The sequence below is a fragment of the Geospiza fortis genome, unplaced genomic scaffold, assembly GCF_000277835.1.
Source record: "Geospiza fortis unplaced genomic scaffold, GeoFor_1.0 scaffold114, whole genome shotgun sequence".
Lineage (NCBI taxonomy): Eukaryota > Metazoa > Chordata > Aves > Passeriformes > Thraupidae > Geospiza > Geospiza fortis.
Genome location: NW_005054383.1, coordinates 1,319,399 through 1,337,074, shown reverse-complemented (window position 1 = coordinate 1,337,074; position 17,676 = coordinate 1,319,399). Strand labels below are relative to the sequence as shown.

Here is a 17,676-nt window from a genome sequence, read left to right as displayed (position 1 = left end):
CTGGGCAGGGAGCAGAGGCTGCGGGGGGACGGGGGAGCGTGAAGAGCCCTCAGCGTGTGCGGGCCCAGCCCCGCCGCACGGCCGGCTCCCACCCTGCTCTGCCTTTCGCTGTAAACAGGAGCCCTGGAGTTAAACACTGCCTGTACATTGGTGCTGTTCACGTGCACAGTGAAATGTGGACATGATTTTCATTCTACCTCTTTCTCCCCCACCTTGTGCTTACCCCTGTTGCTCAGAGAAGCTGTGGCTGCCCTTGTATCCCTGGCAGTGCCCAAGGCCAGGCTGGACAGGGCTTGGAGTGACCTGGGATAGTGGAAGGTGTCCCTGCCATGGCAGAGGTGGGATGAGATGAGCCTTAAGGTCTTTTCCAACTCGAATCATTCCATGAGTAGGATTTCTTTCCATACAAAATACAGAATGAGAATTTGTAGGGACCACAAGATATTGCATGGCTTTATAGTGATCATAGAATAAAATCACAAAGGTTGGAAAAGCCCTCTAAGAACATCGAGTTCAACCATTCTCCCAGCACTGCCAAGGCCACCTCTGACCCATGTCCCCAAGTGCCACATCCATGTCTTTAAACCCCTCCAAGGATGGGGACCCTCCACTGCCATGGGCAGTGCCTGACCACCCTTTCCATGAAGAAATGTTTCCAGTATCCAACCTAAACCTCCCCTGGCACAGCTTGAGGCCATTCCCTCTCCTCCTGTCCCTGTTCCCTGGGAGCAGAGCCCGACCCCCCGGCTGTGCCCTCCTGTCAGGAGCTGTGCAGAGCCACAAGGGCCCCCTGAGCCTCCTTTGCTCCAGGCTGAGCCCCTTCCCAGCTCTGTTCCCTTCCCTGGACATGCTCCAGCCCCTCAGTGTCTGCCTTGGAGTGATCCAGCCTGTCCTGATCCCTCTGCAGAGCCTTCCCACCCTCCAGCACATTGACACTCTCACCCAGCTTGGTGCCATCTCCAAACTTGCTGAGGGTGCACCAATCACTCACCCAGGTTGTTAGTAAAGTCCATTTTCATGTTATTCTGCCCCTGTCTCTGCAGAGCTGGCTGGTTCTGATGTTCACATTTCTGTGGGGAGGGCTGTAATTCTCTTACCTGTTTTTCTGTCACACTGCAGTGGGGCCAAAGCTTTTGCAGTATGTCCTAAAGGTGCTCGTGCAGTCAGTGCAGTTACTGTACACATTGCTGAGGATAGATCAGCCATCCTATATTCTCCTTCAGGTATGTTTTGTGTTGGGGCTAATTTCAGTACAAATAAATGCTTCACAGAGTTAATTATGTCAGAGCTGAGCTGGTTTCATCACTGGTGTAAACCCGTATGCAGCTATTTTTTGGCCCTAAACTTGGATTGGTCTGTTAACAAGTCAAGTTTTCTCTTCCTGTTAGTTCTTGTGCTTTCAAACTTCATTGCCATGGGTGGCAGTAAAGAATAAATCTTACTGGAAGTATTGGTGTGTTTATTGGAAGGGAATTTTGATCTTGATCCAGGGTTAAATTTGAAGTACCTGCCAGTGTTCATAAGTGAATACAAACAGTCTGTTCATGAAGCTCCTTTAAGGTGATGCAACTTCAATTTGATTTTTGCTTCTGGTATTTGCTTTGTGTTTGTCACTTGGTCACAGCTGATGCTATTTTGGTTTTGTTTTTGAGCAGAATCCCCCAGGCTTACCCAGTATAGCTGTTGCCTGGGTGGCAGGGCTGTGGTGGGGGAGCAAACTCATCATTGATTGGCACAACTATGGGTACAGCATCATGAGCCTGAGTCACGGGAGGAGCCACCCACTGGTCCTGGTTGCAAAATGGTTTGTGCACTCATTTCTGCTCTCTATAACTGATGTGCCTCGGTGAATTCAGAATGGAGGCCAGTGGGGAGGATGTGATTGGCACAGGGAGGGGTTTCTGGGCTTTGCTGTTGGTTTCTGTTCTGCAGCTGCTTTGTTGAACACATGGGAGGGGGCTGCAGGAATTAGGCAAGTTGCTTTTATGCAAATGTTGCATAAAACCTATGCAAATGTTGATCTTGTTGTTGGAATTTCTTTATATGTCCTGGGTTTTTTATTCTCTAATGCTGCTTTACACTCCAGCTCTTCTTTGAACAGCTCCTTGCTGAATAGAATTGGTTTTGTGTAGTTAAAGGCTTTAAAGGCTTTGGAGAATAGGAGTCCATCAAAAATTGACAATCACATTTCAGTTCTGGGGGCAGTTGGGTTTCTTTGGGTTTTGTTTGGCTTTCATCAAGCATGGGCACTGGGAGCAGTTGCTGCAATTGCCTGCCTGTGGTTTCTGACTGATATTTCATTTTTGTCAGGTATGAAAAGCTTTTTGGGCGCTTGTCTGACTATAATCTGTGTGTCACTGATGCCATGAAGAAAGATCTCTGGGTGAATTTCAAGATAAAGTAAGTCATGTGCCTCAATTTAGTGTGTGTATGTGCTAAGTAAATGACAGAGCAGATCCCTGAGGATTCAGGATTCAGAGGGATCTTCCAAAAGCAGCTCTCCTGAGCTCATGCATCACCACTGAAACACATCAGCTCAGTTTTGTGATGGGCCGGTGTGGTGTGGGCATTCAGGAGTCTTCATCATCCTTCTGAACTAGCACACCCCACTGACTGAGGTGGCAGTCCAGGAGCCATGGGAGTTTGCTGCAGGCTGCCTGTGGAGCCAGAGAGGGACAGGTATCACTGGGGTTTGAGCAATCACTCTGGCCTGAACTTATCTTGAGGGCTTCAAGATCAGGGGCAGTTAAGGAGTAAGTTTGAAAATCAGGGCAGTGATGTCTGCAGTTCTTACAGGTGCATTTCACCCCTAGAATAAGCACACAAGAAAGGGTTCTTTGTTTCTTGTGCCCACCTTGGTGTGTTCCAGTAAACTTCAGGAATACAGGAAGTTGTAAGAGTCAAAAAATGAATTACTTTGCTGTATAGTTATTTTTTTGGTTAATGTTTTAGTTTTGTAGTTAATTTTTTCTGATTACATTGTTGCAGCCTGCCACTGTACCACGTTCATGTTGTTACATCTGTATCTTATTTAAGCTGCACACTTCTTTCCTCCCAGGGCTGTAACGTTGTATGACAGACCAGCATCTTATTTTAAAGAAACACCATTAGACCTCCAACACAACTTGTTCATGAAACTTGCCAAGGACTACGAGCCCTTCAGACCACGGTGTGTGCAAGTGCAGCTGCCCCTGCATTGTAGGAGCATTGGGGGCAGGACAGTCGGGATGGAGACAGAGATCTCTGCAGCCAGGTCAGGAACTTGGGGTTTATTGCACAGGGCCTGGGTGCAGGGCCCTGCTGGGAGCTGCCAGCCACAGCTCAGAGCAGGCTGAGAGAAGAGAGGGGGAGAGAGGATGAGAGGGTGAGAGAGTAAGGGGTAAGAGAGCGAGGTTCCCATTACAATACAATAAATCTTATTCTGTGTTGAATATTCTAATTCTCACCAACCAATCTAGTACAAGATACAAATCCTATAGCATTTACATACAGCCCATAAGAATCATTACATTACCACACTGTGTTACATTTTAAACCCTAAAAACTCCTCTTTGGGCCCCTTCTGCCAAGCTGGCAGGGTCTGCTCTGACCCTTGGAGCTGTCTGCAAACAGAGGGTGTTGTTTCATCAAAAGGGAATTGCCTTCAGCTGGCCACAGCATTGTTTTCCAGTTGTTCAGTAACTGAGGGATCTCAAAGCTTGCTTTCATTTCAGTCTCACTTATAGTTTCTATATTCTCAAAATCTTTTGCCAGACAATCATATTTATAAGGCTTTCCTGTTTCATCTTCCCCAACACTGCATCCTTACCCAGGGCACATGGAGCTGTGGCACTGTAGTTACCAAAATCCTGTGTGGGGTGTTCTGACCCCAGCAGGCACAGGGGCACTGAGGGCCCTTAGTGTCATTATAGAGCACAACACAGCACAAAGTACCACGACTCCATCAGAAGGGTGCAAGAGAGATTTATTACAGCAACATGTTGCTTTTATACTTTTTCAAGATATTTACATTCACTTAACATGCACATTCACTGCCCATTGGTTATAGGAAAGAAACAAAGTTCTCAGTGGGTGACCAAGGAGCCCCCTCATTCTGTGAGCCAGCTGGAGTCCATATCTCTTAACTTTCTCTCCTTCATCACATCTCCTTGGTGACAACCTTGGCGTCTTCCTCAGGAGAGATATGGGGCTTTCCTTTATCTTCAGGAGGCCTTTGCTGGCTCACAAGAACAGCACAGAATGTCTCTCCTACACATTAGTTATCACTAGAGAGGCCAGAAGAAATGAGATGATTGAGCTGTGGTGACACAGGTGGTGAGAGGATTGAGCTGTGGTGACACAGGTACTAGAGGTGTTTTGTTTCTAAAGCAGTTGGCACCAGCACTGAGGCAATCTGTGCTGAGTGTCTTGGGTGGAGCTCTGCAGATGTCTGCCTCCCACTGACCCCACTGCACTGCTTGGACGCTTCCTTAATAGCATCCCTTCCTTAATTATGGTGCACAGCCTTCAGCATCTTGGTCCAAGGGTTAAAGAAACACTTCCCTCTGGCAGTGCAGGATGTCACCTGTAGCAGACGTACCAGGGAGTTGACTTCACCAAACTAAGGCCTGAAAAAGCAGTGAAATCCACAGTGCATGCTGAGGATTTTTTGGAAATGTCCAGCTCAGAATGTGTAGGTTTGTCACTAGAGGACACGAAACAACACGAGCACACGCACTGCTGTTCTTAAGGTGAAAAAAGGAAAGTTTATTTTCTGACTCCAGCATTTATAGATTTCTAAAAGTGACAGTGGATTGGAGGGTGAAAGTGCCACCTCTCCAATGACACTGGACAAACTAACAGTCTATCAAATTTCTCTTCCTCTATAAAAGAATGCAAAACAATAAGTTATTTACAAAAAATGTGTGAGAAAGTTCGTTACAAGAATGTAAACATCAAAAAGCTTAGAAAATCTTAAAAAATCAAAGCAACATAGGTTCTGAGTTTAGTTGAGTACATGTGCTGTTGGTCTCCATGCTGTGGTAAGTGTGAGACAGACTGTGGAAAGGGAGGCTGACTGTGCTCAACTTGTGAAGGAAAACATTTGGCTGGAAAGGGGAATTGTGCCTGTAGCAGCAGGAAAGAGGGAAAAATGGCCTGCCCTGTCCTGGTATTTCTGTCATGTAATCGTTCTGTTTCTAGACAAGTTGAGCAGCAAATCTGAAGCCAAATGTGTGGGAATTGGTGCCAGCTCAGCAGAATGCTCCCTGCTGTTGCTGGCTGTGTGCAGCTCGTGCTCAGGAAGTTGTGTTTCCATAGTACAGAGCTGGGAGTCCCGGTGCCGACAGCTCGGCCTTCACCCAGAGGGATGGCAGCAGCGGGACTGTGCTCAAGGCCAGGGGCCGGCCTGCCCTTCTCATCAGCAGCACCAGCTGGACAGGTTGGGAATCACTTCTCTTTTCCATGTCAAGTAGGGTGTTTGTGCTTTCTCACACTTGAAGTTGTGCTTGTCCTTTGTTTTCCTGGGAGAATTTGAAGACAAGGTGTGTATGGTGCAACGAAATGTTGTGTAACTGAAATAATACTACAAATGAATGGGGTTTTTTTGAAGTTGGATTTTAATTATAGAGCTCAACTTTAAGAATAATTAAAAGAGGTTTCCTGGTTTTTTTTTTAGCTTTCATTCTAGACATACCGTCTTGCATGGTGTAAAACAGATTGAGAAACTCAAATATTTACTCCTTACTGAGCACCCTGAAGGTGCCTCTGCCCATGGCAGGGGGCTGGGATGAGCTGAGCTTTAAGGTTCCATCCAACCCACACCAATTTGTGATTCCATGATTTCTGATGGTGTTTATTACATAATTATGTACACTTTTTCCCTATGTATGAGGAAGGGAACAAAGACTGGAAACAAATCCATTGCCAGTAATCATGGGCAGGATTGTCTTTATCTCTGAATAATCAGGGCAGTTTTTACACTTAATTCTCAGTTTTAGAAACTAGAAAATTTTAACTTGATAGCTTCAAAGATGTGAAGTATTTGTAGCTGGTTTATCTGTCATGTTGCCCACAAGGGAGATAAATACTGTGTATGGTTATGGACTTTTATTTATGAAAATAAACTAGGGGAATTTTAATAGATCATTTTAGTAAATAGTAACCTTTAAGTACAAACTATGTACTTAACCTTTGAGTACATGGTATGTGTTTAAATTGTGTAGGTGAAGGTGAGGAAATCTCAATTGTTATTTAAAGTCAAAAATTTTAAATGGTAGAAATATGAATGTTACTAATGAAGCCTTCTCTTTCAGAGGATGAAGACTTCTCAGTCCTTTTAAGAGCTTTAGAAGGTTGGTATGAAGGAATTGGTCTCACTCTTTCAAAGATCTTCTGGACACTTAAGAAGGGTTTTGCTAAAGAGCAATGCTTCTATATTCAGGTGAAAATGCAGTTGTATGGATTAATTAGCACTAATTTCAGATTAGTAATTGAAATACAGCAGTGCAACATCTGAATTCAATTAGAGGAGTTGTCAGGGAGAGTTAAATCTCTAACTGGTTCCTAAACTGCAGTTTTATTTTCTGAGCTATTACATCTGCTCTCCACAGGTATCTGCTAATGGGAAGGGAGGGAATACTTTGTCTTATCTTGTAGACTTTGCAGCTGCAGTTCCAAATTGATCTATTGAAGCAACTGACTGGGGAGCAGTTGAAGAAATGCTTCATGCATAAACAGCCTGATTTATTTCTGGAGGAGTCTGTAAATGTTAACATTGCTGGATTTACTGCTGTGTTACTCATGCATGCTTGTAAGGAAATTGCTTGTAGTGGGAAGCTCAGTAATTAATGCACTGTCACCCCTCTTCAACCAAGCACCCTGAGATATGTCAGCTCTGACCAGTGTTTATCTTCTCCAGATTATGAGAGGTTTATCGAGGAGGGAGCTGAGCTTCCAGCTTTGGTGTGTGTGATAACAGGTGAGAATGTTTGTGTTACAATTCTTCCAGTGCCAACAGAAGGTTTAGTTGTCACTTTTGTTCTGTGCTGGCTCTTCTGTTGCTGGTGGGAGGGAGGAGGGACTGTTGCCTTTGTGTCTGGTTATCAGGACAGTGATTTATAGCTGAGTTATTGCACCATCCACCAACTATGGCACATCCTTAAAGAGCCTTCCTGTCTGCTCCAGCTCTGCATGAAAAACAATCTAAGGGCAATGTTGAGATGATGCTGCAAAAGCAATGTCAGGGAAAGCAGCCTGAGCTGTGCTAGGGGAGGCTTAGACTGGATACTGGGAGAATTCCTTCATGGAAAGGGTTATCAGGCACTGGCACAGCTGCCCAGGGCAGTGGTGGATGGATTCACCATCCCTGGGGGAATTGAAAGCCCTGTGGGTGGTGGCACTCAGGTGTGGGTCAGTGTTGGCCCTGGCAGTGCTGGGGAACAGTTGGGCTTGATCTGAGAGGGCTTTTCCAACCTTAAAAATGGCATGATTCTACATTGATGGGAAACTAATTGAAATACTGAGTAAGAGAAGTCCACGTGCACATTCCTTTCAAGGGAACTTAAGATTTTTCATGTCTTTTTAGGGTCCCACAAGTGTTGTATTGTTTGTGCACCTGATCCAACAGGAGCTTGTATTTCACAGGCCCACACTGTTTTCAGTCATCTTGATAAAACATTTTCTTTCTGTTTTACACAGGTAAAGGACCTCTAAAAGATTATTACAATGGACTGATCCAAAAGCTGCACTTGAAGCATATCCAGATCTGTACGCCATGGCTGGAGGCTGAGGATTACCCTCTTCTGCTTGGTAAACAGTGGGGGATGGAAAAGGCTTGAGGATGTGTGGGAAACAGCTCAGCACAGTTGCAGGGGGCTGATGCAGACTTGGAGAACATAGTCAGGAATATTGCTGGTTAGTGACAGGATATTCATGGATTTGACTCATTCCAGCAAAGAATTGTTGGAAATTCCTCTGGCTGGCTTTTCCCTGTTTCCCAAGAAGTAGCTGTGCTGTTTCAGCCTGCTCTTGGCACTCTTTGTTTCTTCCAGCTGTGCTGAAATACAGGTGCCTGTGGATGTTCTACTTTACCTTCAGGGTCACTCCAGTAAATGAAATGAAAATGTTGTTGGCTGAGCAACCAAAAGTAGCTGAAATTCTAAATTAACATGTCATTGGAATGTTATTCCGTCAGGATCTTCATTGCAACAGCATAAAGGGGGAGTAATAGAGTTATAAAATATATATTCAATGTGATCTTCTTTCTGCAGGGTTAGAGCCTGACAATTTATGTGGCTGTGAAACACTGTTTATTTGGTCCTTTTTAAAAAAATTAACATAGTGTCTGTAAAATCACACTACAGTTCCTCTGTTTGAGCTGACTTCAGCTGGGAGAGGTCACTAGTGAGCTCACAGTGTGTACTGATGGGGTTGTGATGGGGTTTTCCTTTACTTACCCATTTTTAGCAGATTAAGAGGCAGAAAGGCTGTTTTAAGATACATAAAACTTCAAAATCCCCTTTAACATGCACTGACTATTTTTCTAAAACATAACTAATTCTGAGTCCCAAAACACCCTGTACTTTATTCTTTTCCCTGATTGCTTGAAATTGTGTCTGGGTAATTGGAAGTTTCACTTGCACCATCCAAAGCAGCAGGAAAATGAAGGTTTGCAGGAGGACAGAGGAGCTGCTTTCAGAGAGTTCAGACTGTGTTGTGTTGGATTTCAGGCTCAGCAGACCTGGGGGTGTGTCTCCATAAATCCTCCAGTGGTTTGGATTTGCCCATGAAGGTGGTGGATATGTTTGGCTGCTGTTTACCTGTGTGTGCAATACATTTTGAATGGTAAGAGCTTATTCTGTTACAGCTCAAGGCAATCACATAAAACAGTATTTTTACAAAGCCAGAGTTTAGCAGCTACTGCAGGAATTCAATGAGATCCCTGTATTTTGCTAATTTTAAAATTAAATAAGATAGAAATCAAGGTTGGTTTTAGTTTAAAAGTTAATACTAGTTTCCACAAAATTAGGAGCATTTGATGCAAGCACTTGCCCTAAAAAATCCCTGTATTCCATTGTTTCCATATCTTTAATTTTAAAAGAATCTTTCTTCTGCATAGACACACCTGTTCTCTGAAAGGCTGAGTGTATGCATGGGCATTCTTGGTATTTCTGGTCCTTTGGGAAAACAGTAGCTTTATAAAAGAAGATAAATTCCTGTGAAGATTTCATGATAGATCATGGACAGATTTTCCTTGTGGAAAAAAAATCTAGTTTGAAAGTAGATAATTGCCCTGGTTTTTAATGGATGTCCAGATAAGTGGCACAAAGACAGAATGAGGGCCCTTTGGTACAGTTGTGGTAGATTTAATCTGACATAGAAAGGAGAAGAAGTCTTTAGCTGTTTAACACTGCCTGTTTGACTCCATGATGTCAGGTGTGGGGCCATAATGATACAGATACCCTGGTCTGGTCGTTTGGATGTCACTGTGCAGCACTGCAAACGTCCCACTCGCTGCTTTTTGGCTCAGTTCTCCTTTTGTGGCTTTTTTCACAGTTTACATGAGCTGGTGAAGCACAATGAGAATGGGCTGATATTCAGGGACTCACAGGAACTTGCAAAGCAGCTGAAGGTAAAGGCTCTGACTGATTTCTTTCCCCCCAGAAATAACCCCAGAGGTGTCACTGTGTGAGCAGCCCTTTCAGATCTAACATCACCTGTGTGTTTTGCAGTCTCACAAGGCTGGCCTGGCCTGGTGAGCATTGTTTGCCTCACTTCTGTGTGAATGTGAACCTGAAGCTGGCAAAAGCATTTCAAATTCTCTCCTTGTTCTCTCTTCATGGGGCCAGACCCCAGAACTGCAGCTGTAGTTGTGGATTAACACTGGGGAGGCTGGAATGAGCCTGAAATGGAACATGATAGTTATTTTTCTGTGGTTTTGTTTGTTAAATTACAGATGCTTTTCTTGGATTTCCCAAGCCTGGAAGGGAAACTTCACAGCTTCCGAGAGAACCTGCGAGAGTCCCGGCAGCCGCGCTGGGACCAGAGCTGGGACCAGACTGTCCTTCCCTTGCTGGGCAACGGGGAGTGACTGGGGAAGGAGGTGTCAGACACATTCCTGCAGCTGCAGGGATTTGGGAAACGGTGAATAAAGATTTTGTATTGTCTGCACTTACAGTTTCTAACTCCTTTTCTTGGCTCTCTAACTCTTCCTGTACAGTTTCAGCTTCCTGGGTGAGTAGGAGGTGCTGAAGGTGCTGAGCTGTTTGTTGTGTGAGAACCTGTGCTGCTTGAAGGGCCCTTTTTGGTGAAGATCCCTGAATACAGATAGAAACTATGACCAGCTTCACCTCCTGTACAGTCAGCACTTCAGTAGGTGATTTGGGTATGGTTTCTTTGGCACATGGCAGATGCTTTTCATTGGAATTGTTTCATTTAATCTGGTCAAATTGATGGCCACTAATTGCCCAAGCACTGAATATCCTCCTGTGTGGATTTACTGGGACAGAACCATTTTGTTTCCAAGTTGAGTTTCCTTTTGACAATGTGTGCAAGGGTGTGGAAGCACAGCACTGGGGTGTGACAGCTTTACTGGGCACTTAGAGCAAAGCAGAGCTTGCAGTGTTGTCCCTGTACTCTGAAATGAAAGTCCCCATTTACCTTGGGAAAGAACTTAAAATTCTTCTCTTCTTGAACAGAGGGACAGAAAAGGGAAAAATAAACCCCAAAGTATGTATAACTTAGTCAAAAGGCACTTTGCTTTGTGAGTGCTTACTCAGGTACAGCCTTCAGCTTTGTATTAAGCTCAGTATTCACATGCAAGCCTAATGCTTACAAGATTTTTTTCATCACCCTTTTGATGATAAAACAGATGTCAGTCATTGGTAACTTGGCTTGGACTGTGTTTACTGCTCCTCAGAGCTCCTGCTTCAGGCTGGGAGGTGAGCACTGGGCTCTGCACCAGCAGTTTTAAACTCTGAGCAACTACTGAATGTCTGCTTTTGTCAAAAGAGAAAAGGTGAAAATAGGGTCAAGTTGCTTTACTGCAAGAATTTGGCAAAACGTCCAGCTTATGAATTGAAGAATGATCCATAAAGATTGATTTGGCAATTTTTTAGTGTTTATTTCCTGTTTTCAGTAAAAATCCTGTCTAGAGGTTTGGCCATTCCTGTGCACATGGAGATAAATTAGGCACTTCTCTAATTAAACAGTAATGCCAAAGGCTTTAGAGAGGTTTCCTCTTCATATAACAGAACTTCTTAGATCCAAAATGAGCTCTATACAGAACCTTTGTCTTGAATTTTGTGTAAGGGGAGATAAAGGAGCTCCTGTGTGGGCTGCCAGTTTGTGTTTACTCTGGAAATAACACCTTTGAGTTCTTTTTGGGGACAGGGAGCCAAAACCTGGGCTGGGGTTATTTCTGCTTGATCCCAGCAGTTATGGTCTCCTTAAGCTTGAAGAATAAGAAGATTCTTCAGGTCTCAAGTTAGGTATCATCATTTTTCTCTCCATTGCTACAGAAGGAGGAGGTTGAAGTTTTTAAATTTAATTTTAAGTAGTTTTTAGTAGAGCAAAGGAAGCTAAAAGAGAAGAATGAGCATCACTTTGATTTTTGTGCTTCAGGACCAATGCTGCCCAACAGGAGAGGGATGAATGGATGACGGGAAGTTGCAGAGCAGGGGAGCTCAGTCCTTTTTGCAGGATACCTGGAACACTGCTGTGGAGAGTGGTTCCTTTTTCATTGCCAGCCCTGCCTGGATTCCCAGCAGCCACTGTGGAAGTGGCAGTCCTGTGAGAGAAAGGGACTCATCATCACTGCAGAGTAAAGATGCACCTGATTTGCAGCAGAGTCATCCTGGGCCACAACTACAGGAACTGCTCACTGTTTATTGGGGGTTTTTAAGCCAACCCCAACTGCAAGTGTACACAGACATAAAACACCAGAGTAGATTATTACAGCTGGTTTTACAAACAAAGCCCATTGATTACTCTAAACATTGCTTTGCTCCCTTGTCTGTGGGAGATCCTCACCCTGTGATCTGCAGGTTGCCCCCAATACTTACAAATCACAACACAGCTGGAAAAAAACCCTGCTTGAATTCTGCTGTCTTCTACAGAATCCAAATGAAGTATGATTGGGGCTTTTTGGTTTCTGTTGCCTGAGGTTCAGTCACTTCCCAGGGGCAGCTGCAGGCTTGGATCTGTGCTGGGAATTAGAGGAAGGACTCCATGTGTCCATGTGTCCAGCTGTATCCTCAGAACCTCCTTTCCAGAATTCAGGATAATCTTGTTACAGGGCTGACACAGCTCCTGTTGGTCTCAAAATTCCAGTTCTGTCTGCCAAGCTTATATAAATAGCTGTAGAATAGTTACATCTGGCTGCACATCATAGAGAAAATTACAGCTGCTGTGGGCTGGAATCACCTGCCACCTGATCCCAGCTTTATCTGTGAAGAGAAACACTGAGAATCATATTTATGCCTAATAAAATGAAGAGCAAAAGTTGCATGACAAGTTCTGTAAGAAGAGATCTTTAGCATGCTGTGATTGACAGGCAAATGCTTATGAGTGTTTTTGTAAAAATCCCATTAATGCCTCTGCTGAACAGTCAGTGCCACTTTGTGAATTAACCAGAATTTCCCAGAATATCCTGAGCTGAAGGAAGCCACAGGGATCATCAGGTCCAGGTGGTGAACACCAGCTGACACTGCAAAAGATAGGCTTTAGAAGTTTATATGAAGAAAAATCCCCAAATCTATTTTATTTAATCTCTAGTTGGGGGTTTTTGTCAAAAGAGAAAAGGTGAAAATAGAGTCAGGTCAAGGAACAAGTAAGATAAGATAAAGGGTTTAGGCTGCATCTCAGGTGTTACCACTGACAGTGCAGCACTGATGGCTCCCTCCTTTAACCTTAAACCTCTTTTTACTTTCCTATGGGCACCAGATTACAAATCATCCCTCACAGATGTGAGCTGTGATAGCCAGGATGTACCCAAAGGTGAGTTCCAAGCTCCTGCTGACATCCATGGGCAAAAGCTACTGCTCCTAAATCCAGCTCTAGGATAAGATCCTGCCCTTGGACAATGCTCCTGCTCCTCTTTACCACAGAACAAGTAATGGGGAAAGGCAAAAAGGCAGAACTATTGAACACTGGATGGAACAGGCACCCACCCAGCTTAGCCTGGAACAGCTGATACGTGTCTGGATTTCGGATTGTGGAGGCAATGAACACCTCAGGAGCTTTCCTGTCTGCTCTGGAGGTGGAGAGTTTCTGTAGCATCCCAATGAGGGCTAAAATTATCTCAGGATCATACACCACATCTACAAAAAAAAAAAAAAAAAGAAACATACAATATTTATTGAGAATTGAGCAAAAACCAGAATAAAAACTGCAAAGCAGAAATAAAATCTTCACAGTGCAGGAGAATATTGATATTTTATGGGCTATGCCCTCATCACTAAAAATCAGTGCTCCTTTTTGTAAATGGATTGTCAGATATTTTATTTAAGCCCATCCTAAGGGAGGCAGCAGAACCACTGAGTGTTGGTGCTCTGTTCCCACTGCCCTTGGCAAAACAAACCTGCCTTGTTAGAAATGAGGGGTTTAGAGGCTGCTGCCAAGGACTTGCAGATGTTTTCATCTGGAGTCATTCCCTGGAGAGCAGAAATGGTGGTGAGAGGTCAGGGAACACCAAGGGCAGCGGAATGCTGATGCTCAGGGGGGGCTGTTTCCTGCACAGAGGTGTGCAGGTGTGCAGGTTTCCTGCACAGAGGTGTGCAGGTGTGCAGGTTTCCTGCACAGGTGTGTGCAGGTGTGCAGGTTTGCTACACAGGTGTGTGCAGGACTGTGCTCTACTGCAGTTATCATGCTGCAGTGTGCTAAAGACTGCAGTGAGTAACAGCAATAACAGAGGTGTCAGTGCCCCTCAGCTCTTGCCCTCAGAGTGCAGCTGGGGCTGGTATGGGCACTGAGCAGTGTTACTGCCATTAGGTACCATGCAGTGACTTCATTTTATACAATTCCCATTCTCTGTATCCTGTGATACCTGAGACGCCAAAGTAATTTTTGCACCTGGATTCTCAGGTTTTTCTTCGCACAGCTCCAAACCAGGGTTTAAGTCCTACAGCTGAGACATTCTGCTCTCACTGGGTATCACCACCATCATCCTACTGCCACTAGATTTTCCATGACTGGATTTTTAATAAAACTCCCTCTGAATTTATACACAGACAGGTCCAAATACAGCCTGTAGCTGGCTGTTGTTATTCTGTTACTCCTCAAGAGGCTGCTGGGGTCACTGAGCCCTGCCCACCCCTGCTCCCTGTATGTGCAGTACCTGCTGCAATGACAACGTCAGCTCTGAGAGCCAGCAGCTGTTTTTCTGTCACTGAGCCCCAGTCAAGCTCAGCCACAATCACTTTTGGGGTTTGGAAACTCTGTCCTTCCCCCTCCTGTCCTTGGGACTCTGTTTGGATGCTCCAGGTCACGTCAGGCTCCGGGGTGAGGCCGTTCAGCTGCAGGTTCTCCCCCAGCTGTCTGAGAACACGGGGGTGGCAGTCACTGAATATGAACGTCCTGGGCTGGCAGCTCTTGCAGATGGCAATTCCAGTGAAGCCAATCCCACTCCCCAATTCCAGGATTGTCCTGAGGGTAATGGAGTAAAAAGTACTATCAGGACTCAGCACTGAGTTAGAAATCAAAATATTCTAAATATAATTAAAGGTAAAATCAGTTCCAGATAATTACAATAATTTTTGAGTGAAACATCCACAATCTAACCTTTGTCCCAAGCAACTGGAGAGTTGGGAATAACTGACGGTGGAATTGTCAGCATAAAATTAATTAGCTGAAATGCTGATTTCTGTAAGGCACAAAGCATTCCCACCAGAGGGAGGAGAGACATTCCCACCTGGCTTTGGCCATCTGCAGCACAGTTGTTTCCACCTGAGCTGGCTCTCCAGTTTTTAGTCAGTGGAGAGAAACAAACACTGAGCAGCACAGTTCCTTCCCCTGTGAGCTTAATTATTATTAAATTATCCTTCCTCAAAACTCCTTGCTCATCTTGACTGTTTATAAATAAACTGGAAATTATGTGATCAGAGCTGCACACTAATCTAACACAGATAATCCTTGGTACATCCCATCATGAGGTGAAGGTTGTTAGTGAAATTACTGAAAACTGAACAGCTGACCTCACAGAGCAGGTCAGACTGCACAGTGCAAGGATTTGATCCCAAATCAGGTCTTAAACCAGGCCCTCTCCTGGGTTAAAGTTTGGCAGAACAGACAAGAGCAGCAATTACTCAGCAGCAAAAGGCTCTAATTTCAGTTATTTTGGGTGCATAGTCTGTTATTAAATATTTCTGTTATTAAATTACAGTTGTGTAGTTCACAGTATCAAAGGGCTGGAGCCAGGCTGGCAGAGCTGGGGGTGCTCACCTGGAGAGGAGAAGGCTGCAGGGACACCTCAGAGCCCCTGCCAGGGCCTGAAGGGGCTCCAGGAGAGCTGCAGAGGGACTGGGGACAAGGGATGGAGGGACAGGACACAGGGAATGGGTTCCACTGCCAGAGGACAGGGCTGGATGGGATATTGGGAATTAGGAATTGTTCCCTGTGAGGATGGGCAGGCCCTGGCACAGGGTGCCCAGAGCAGCTGTGGCTGCCCCTGGATCCCCGGCAGTGCCCAAGGCAGGATGGGCAGGGGCTGCAGCAGCCTGGGACAGTGGGAGGTGTCCCTGCCCATGGAATGATGTCCCTTCCCAGCCAAAGCATGGTGTGATCCTGCAGGATCACAGCTCTTCGGTGCAGCCCTGCTGCTGCCATACCTGCCCCTGAAGAGGCTGGGGTTCTGCAGGGCCCACTGGGCCAGGTGCAGGGCAGCCTCCCAGGTGAGGAGCCCCGTGGTGCCCCCGGAGATCAGCGCTGTGCTCTCGCAGAGGCTCACGCAGTCCCCCGAGGGCTGTGGGACACAGGGAGGCAAAGATGCATCAGCGCAGGCCATGATTGAGAGTTTACAATCAACAAGAGCACCTGGAAAAAGGCAGGAAGCACTCCAGGCTTCAGGGTGTGTGGCATTCACATTCTCTGAAAAAATTCCTTCGCCCAGGGTTTTTCTCCTGGGAAGCTGAAAGGCAGTGAGAGAGGCCTCAGAGAAAAGGAAAACAATTCTTATCTCATTTGCTTCTCCTGTGTTGTGCTCATGTGGAATGTGTTTGGAAAACCACAGGCCTGATTGGATTCTGCTGTGAGTTGTTTTCACTCTGGCCAAACAGGGCCAAGCTGTGTCAGGACTCTGGAAAGAGTCAAGAGTTTTCATTATTATCTTTTCAGCATTCTGTAAGTACCCTTCCTGTATTCTTTAATATAATATAGTATAATAAAGTAATAAATTAGCCTTCTGAGAACATGGAGTCAGATGCATCATTTCTGCCTTTGTTGAGGCACCCTGCATTTACAAAAAAGGTTGGTGTTTTCAAAGCAAATTATTGCTTCATTTGGGTGAGTAAATGTGGTTTAGAACAGTGCAGAGTCAATTTTTACCAGTAAGTAGTTTTTGTAACAGTGAGTAGATTCTTCTTCTTCTTTTAGAACATCTGCCAGTGCCTCATAGAGTTCATCCAGGGGTTCAGCTGCTGTGGATTCAAGCTGTGGGGGAGGAGAACAGGGCAGCTCTGAGCATCACACTGTCATGAAAGAGAAAACAACTGCACTCTAAGCCCCATTTTAGTACAGTGAATTTACACTGAATGTTGTGGTTGGTTTTTACATCAGGTATTCTAAAGGGAAAAAAAAAAAAGAGAAGAACAAGTGAAAAATAAGCTGAAAAGCAAGAGATACCTTTTTGATGAGCTCAGTCAGGAAGCACCTCCTGTACTTGGCCGAAGGGGGATATTTCACACACAGAGGGTGAAGAACTGTCTACAATGAGAAGAGCCATGGAAACAAATTACCCAGGGCAGGGTTTAGGAAAGGCACCAAGGACCACAGGAGGGCAATTAATTGGGTCTGGGTGCCATGAAATGCTTTGGAATTTAGTCTGTACAAGAGATTCTAAGCCAGAAACTGAAATGGGATGATTTCTGACAGGTTTGTGAGTTTACATAACTGTGGTCACAGATTTCTTACTTTTTGTGGCAACAAAAGTATCACTTTTCAATAGAGCAAAGAGGAAAATAAAGTGAAAATAATCCAGTTTACTCTCCTCCTTCTTCTGCTCTTCTCTTCCTTCTTTCCGTTTTGGTTTGCTGCCTGATTTGTGCTCTCCATCCGCAGGGACAGTTTAGCACCCCCATTCCCTGTATCCTGAACATCCCGGAGCCATTCACACCAGTGCTCTGGCACGCGGGTCTCAGTTTTGATCTAAGAACACCCAAATACCGGGCAAAGAAGGAAATCCGCGGTTCTGCGGGGCCTAACGAAACACCACGACACCGGATCACCGATCTCCGTACTTCTGAGCAATTCCGGCGGATTTGGGACACCCCGGTGACGGCACGGGGGCGACTCCGAGCCGTCCCTCACCTTGTGCAGAATATCAGCCAGCAGCGCGGCGTCCGGCGCGGTGCGCAGGCTTTGTTCGAGTTCCTAGAACAGGATAAATAAATAAATAAATAAATAGATAGATAGATAGATAGATAAATAAATAAATAAATAAATAGATGACGCCGCGGTGCCGCCTCCCCGCGTCCCAGACCCTCC

At 45.2% G+C, this 17,676-nt stretch overlaps 2 protein-coding genes across 3 annotated transcripts in view; one reads left to right on the top strand and one right to left on the bottom strand.

The window, feature by feature from the left end:
* The first annotated feature begins 791 nt into the window (after positions 1-791).
* Positions 792-10,149, top strand: ALG1 (ALG1 chitobiosyldiphosphodolichol beta-mannosyltransferase). Of its 2 annotated transcripts, none has more exons than XM_031060475.1 (11): positions 792-1,223; positions 1,656-1,804; positions 2,311-2,400; positions 3,059-3,169; positions 5,304-5,419; positions 6,294-6,332; positions 6,899-6,958; positions 7,678-7,788; positions 8,709-8,823; positions 9,535-9,610; positions 9,935-10,149. In XM_031060475.1, the coding sequence occupies exons 2-11, from the start codon at positions 1,755-1,757 to the stop codon at positions 10,067-10,069; spliced, it is 903 nt and encodes a 300-aa protein (XP_030916335.1). In that variant the 5' UTR covers positions 792-1,223; positions 1,656-1,754; the 3' UTR covers positions 10,070-10,149. The 2 variants fall into 2 exon arrangements, with proteins under 2 accessions (XP_030916335.1, XP_030916334.1); XM_031060474.1 differs by having other exon boundaries at positions 3,059-3,253.
* Positions 10,150-11,504: 1,355 nt separating this feature from the next.
* EEF2KMT (eukaryotic elongation factor 2 lysine methyltransferase) overlaps positions 11,505-17,676 on the bottom strand; it is a 6,804-nt gene continuing 632 nt past the window's right edge. Inside the window, exons 2-8 of the mRNA XM_031060429.1 lie at positions 17,500-17,562; positions 16,816-16,896; positions 16,519-16,623; positions 15,804-15,937; positions 14,315-14,622; positions 13,149-13,298; positions 11,505-12,425 (exon numbers count right to left, since the gene is read on the bottom strand). Of these exons, the coding sequence (XP_030916289.1) occupies positions 12,325-12,425; positions 13,149-13,298; positions 14,315-14,622; positions 15,804-15,937; positions 16,519-16,623; positions 16,816-16,896; positions 17,500-17,562 (942 nt within the window). The 3' untranslated portion in view covers positions 11,505-12,324. The remainder of the gene's footprint in view (positions 12,426-13,148; positions 13,299-14,314; positions 14,623-15,803; positions 15,938-16,518; positions 16,624-16,815; positions 16,897-17,499; positions 17,563-17,676) is intronic.

Bases quoted from the DNA above. Each gene is read 5' to 3' on its own strand.
- ALG1 (XM_031060474.1), top strand. From the start codon at position 1,755: ATGAGCCTGAGTCACGGGAGGAGCCACCCACTGGTCCTGGTTGCAAAA. The intron at 6,959-7,677 runs GTGAGAATGTTT...TGTTTTACACAG, and splicing joins TTTGGTGTGTGTGATAACAG to GTAAAGGACCTCTAAAAGAT. The intron at 8,824-9,534 runs GTAAGAGCTTAT...CTTTTTTCACAG, and splicing joins TGTGCAATACATTTTGAATG to TTTACATGAGCTGGTGAAGC.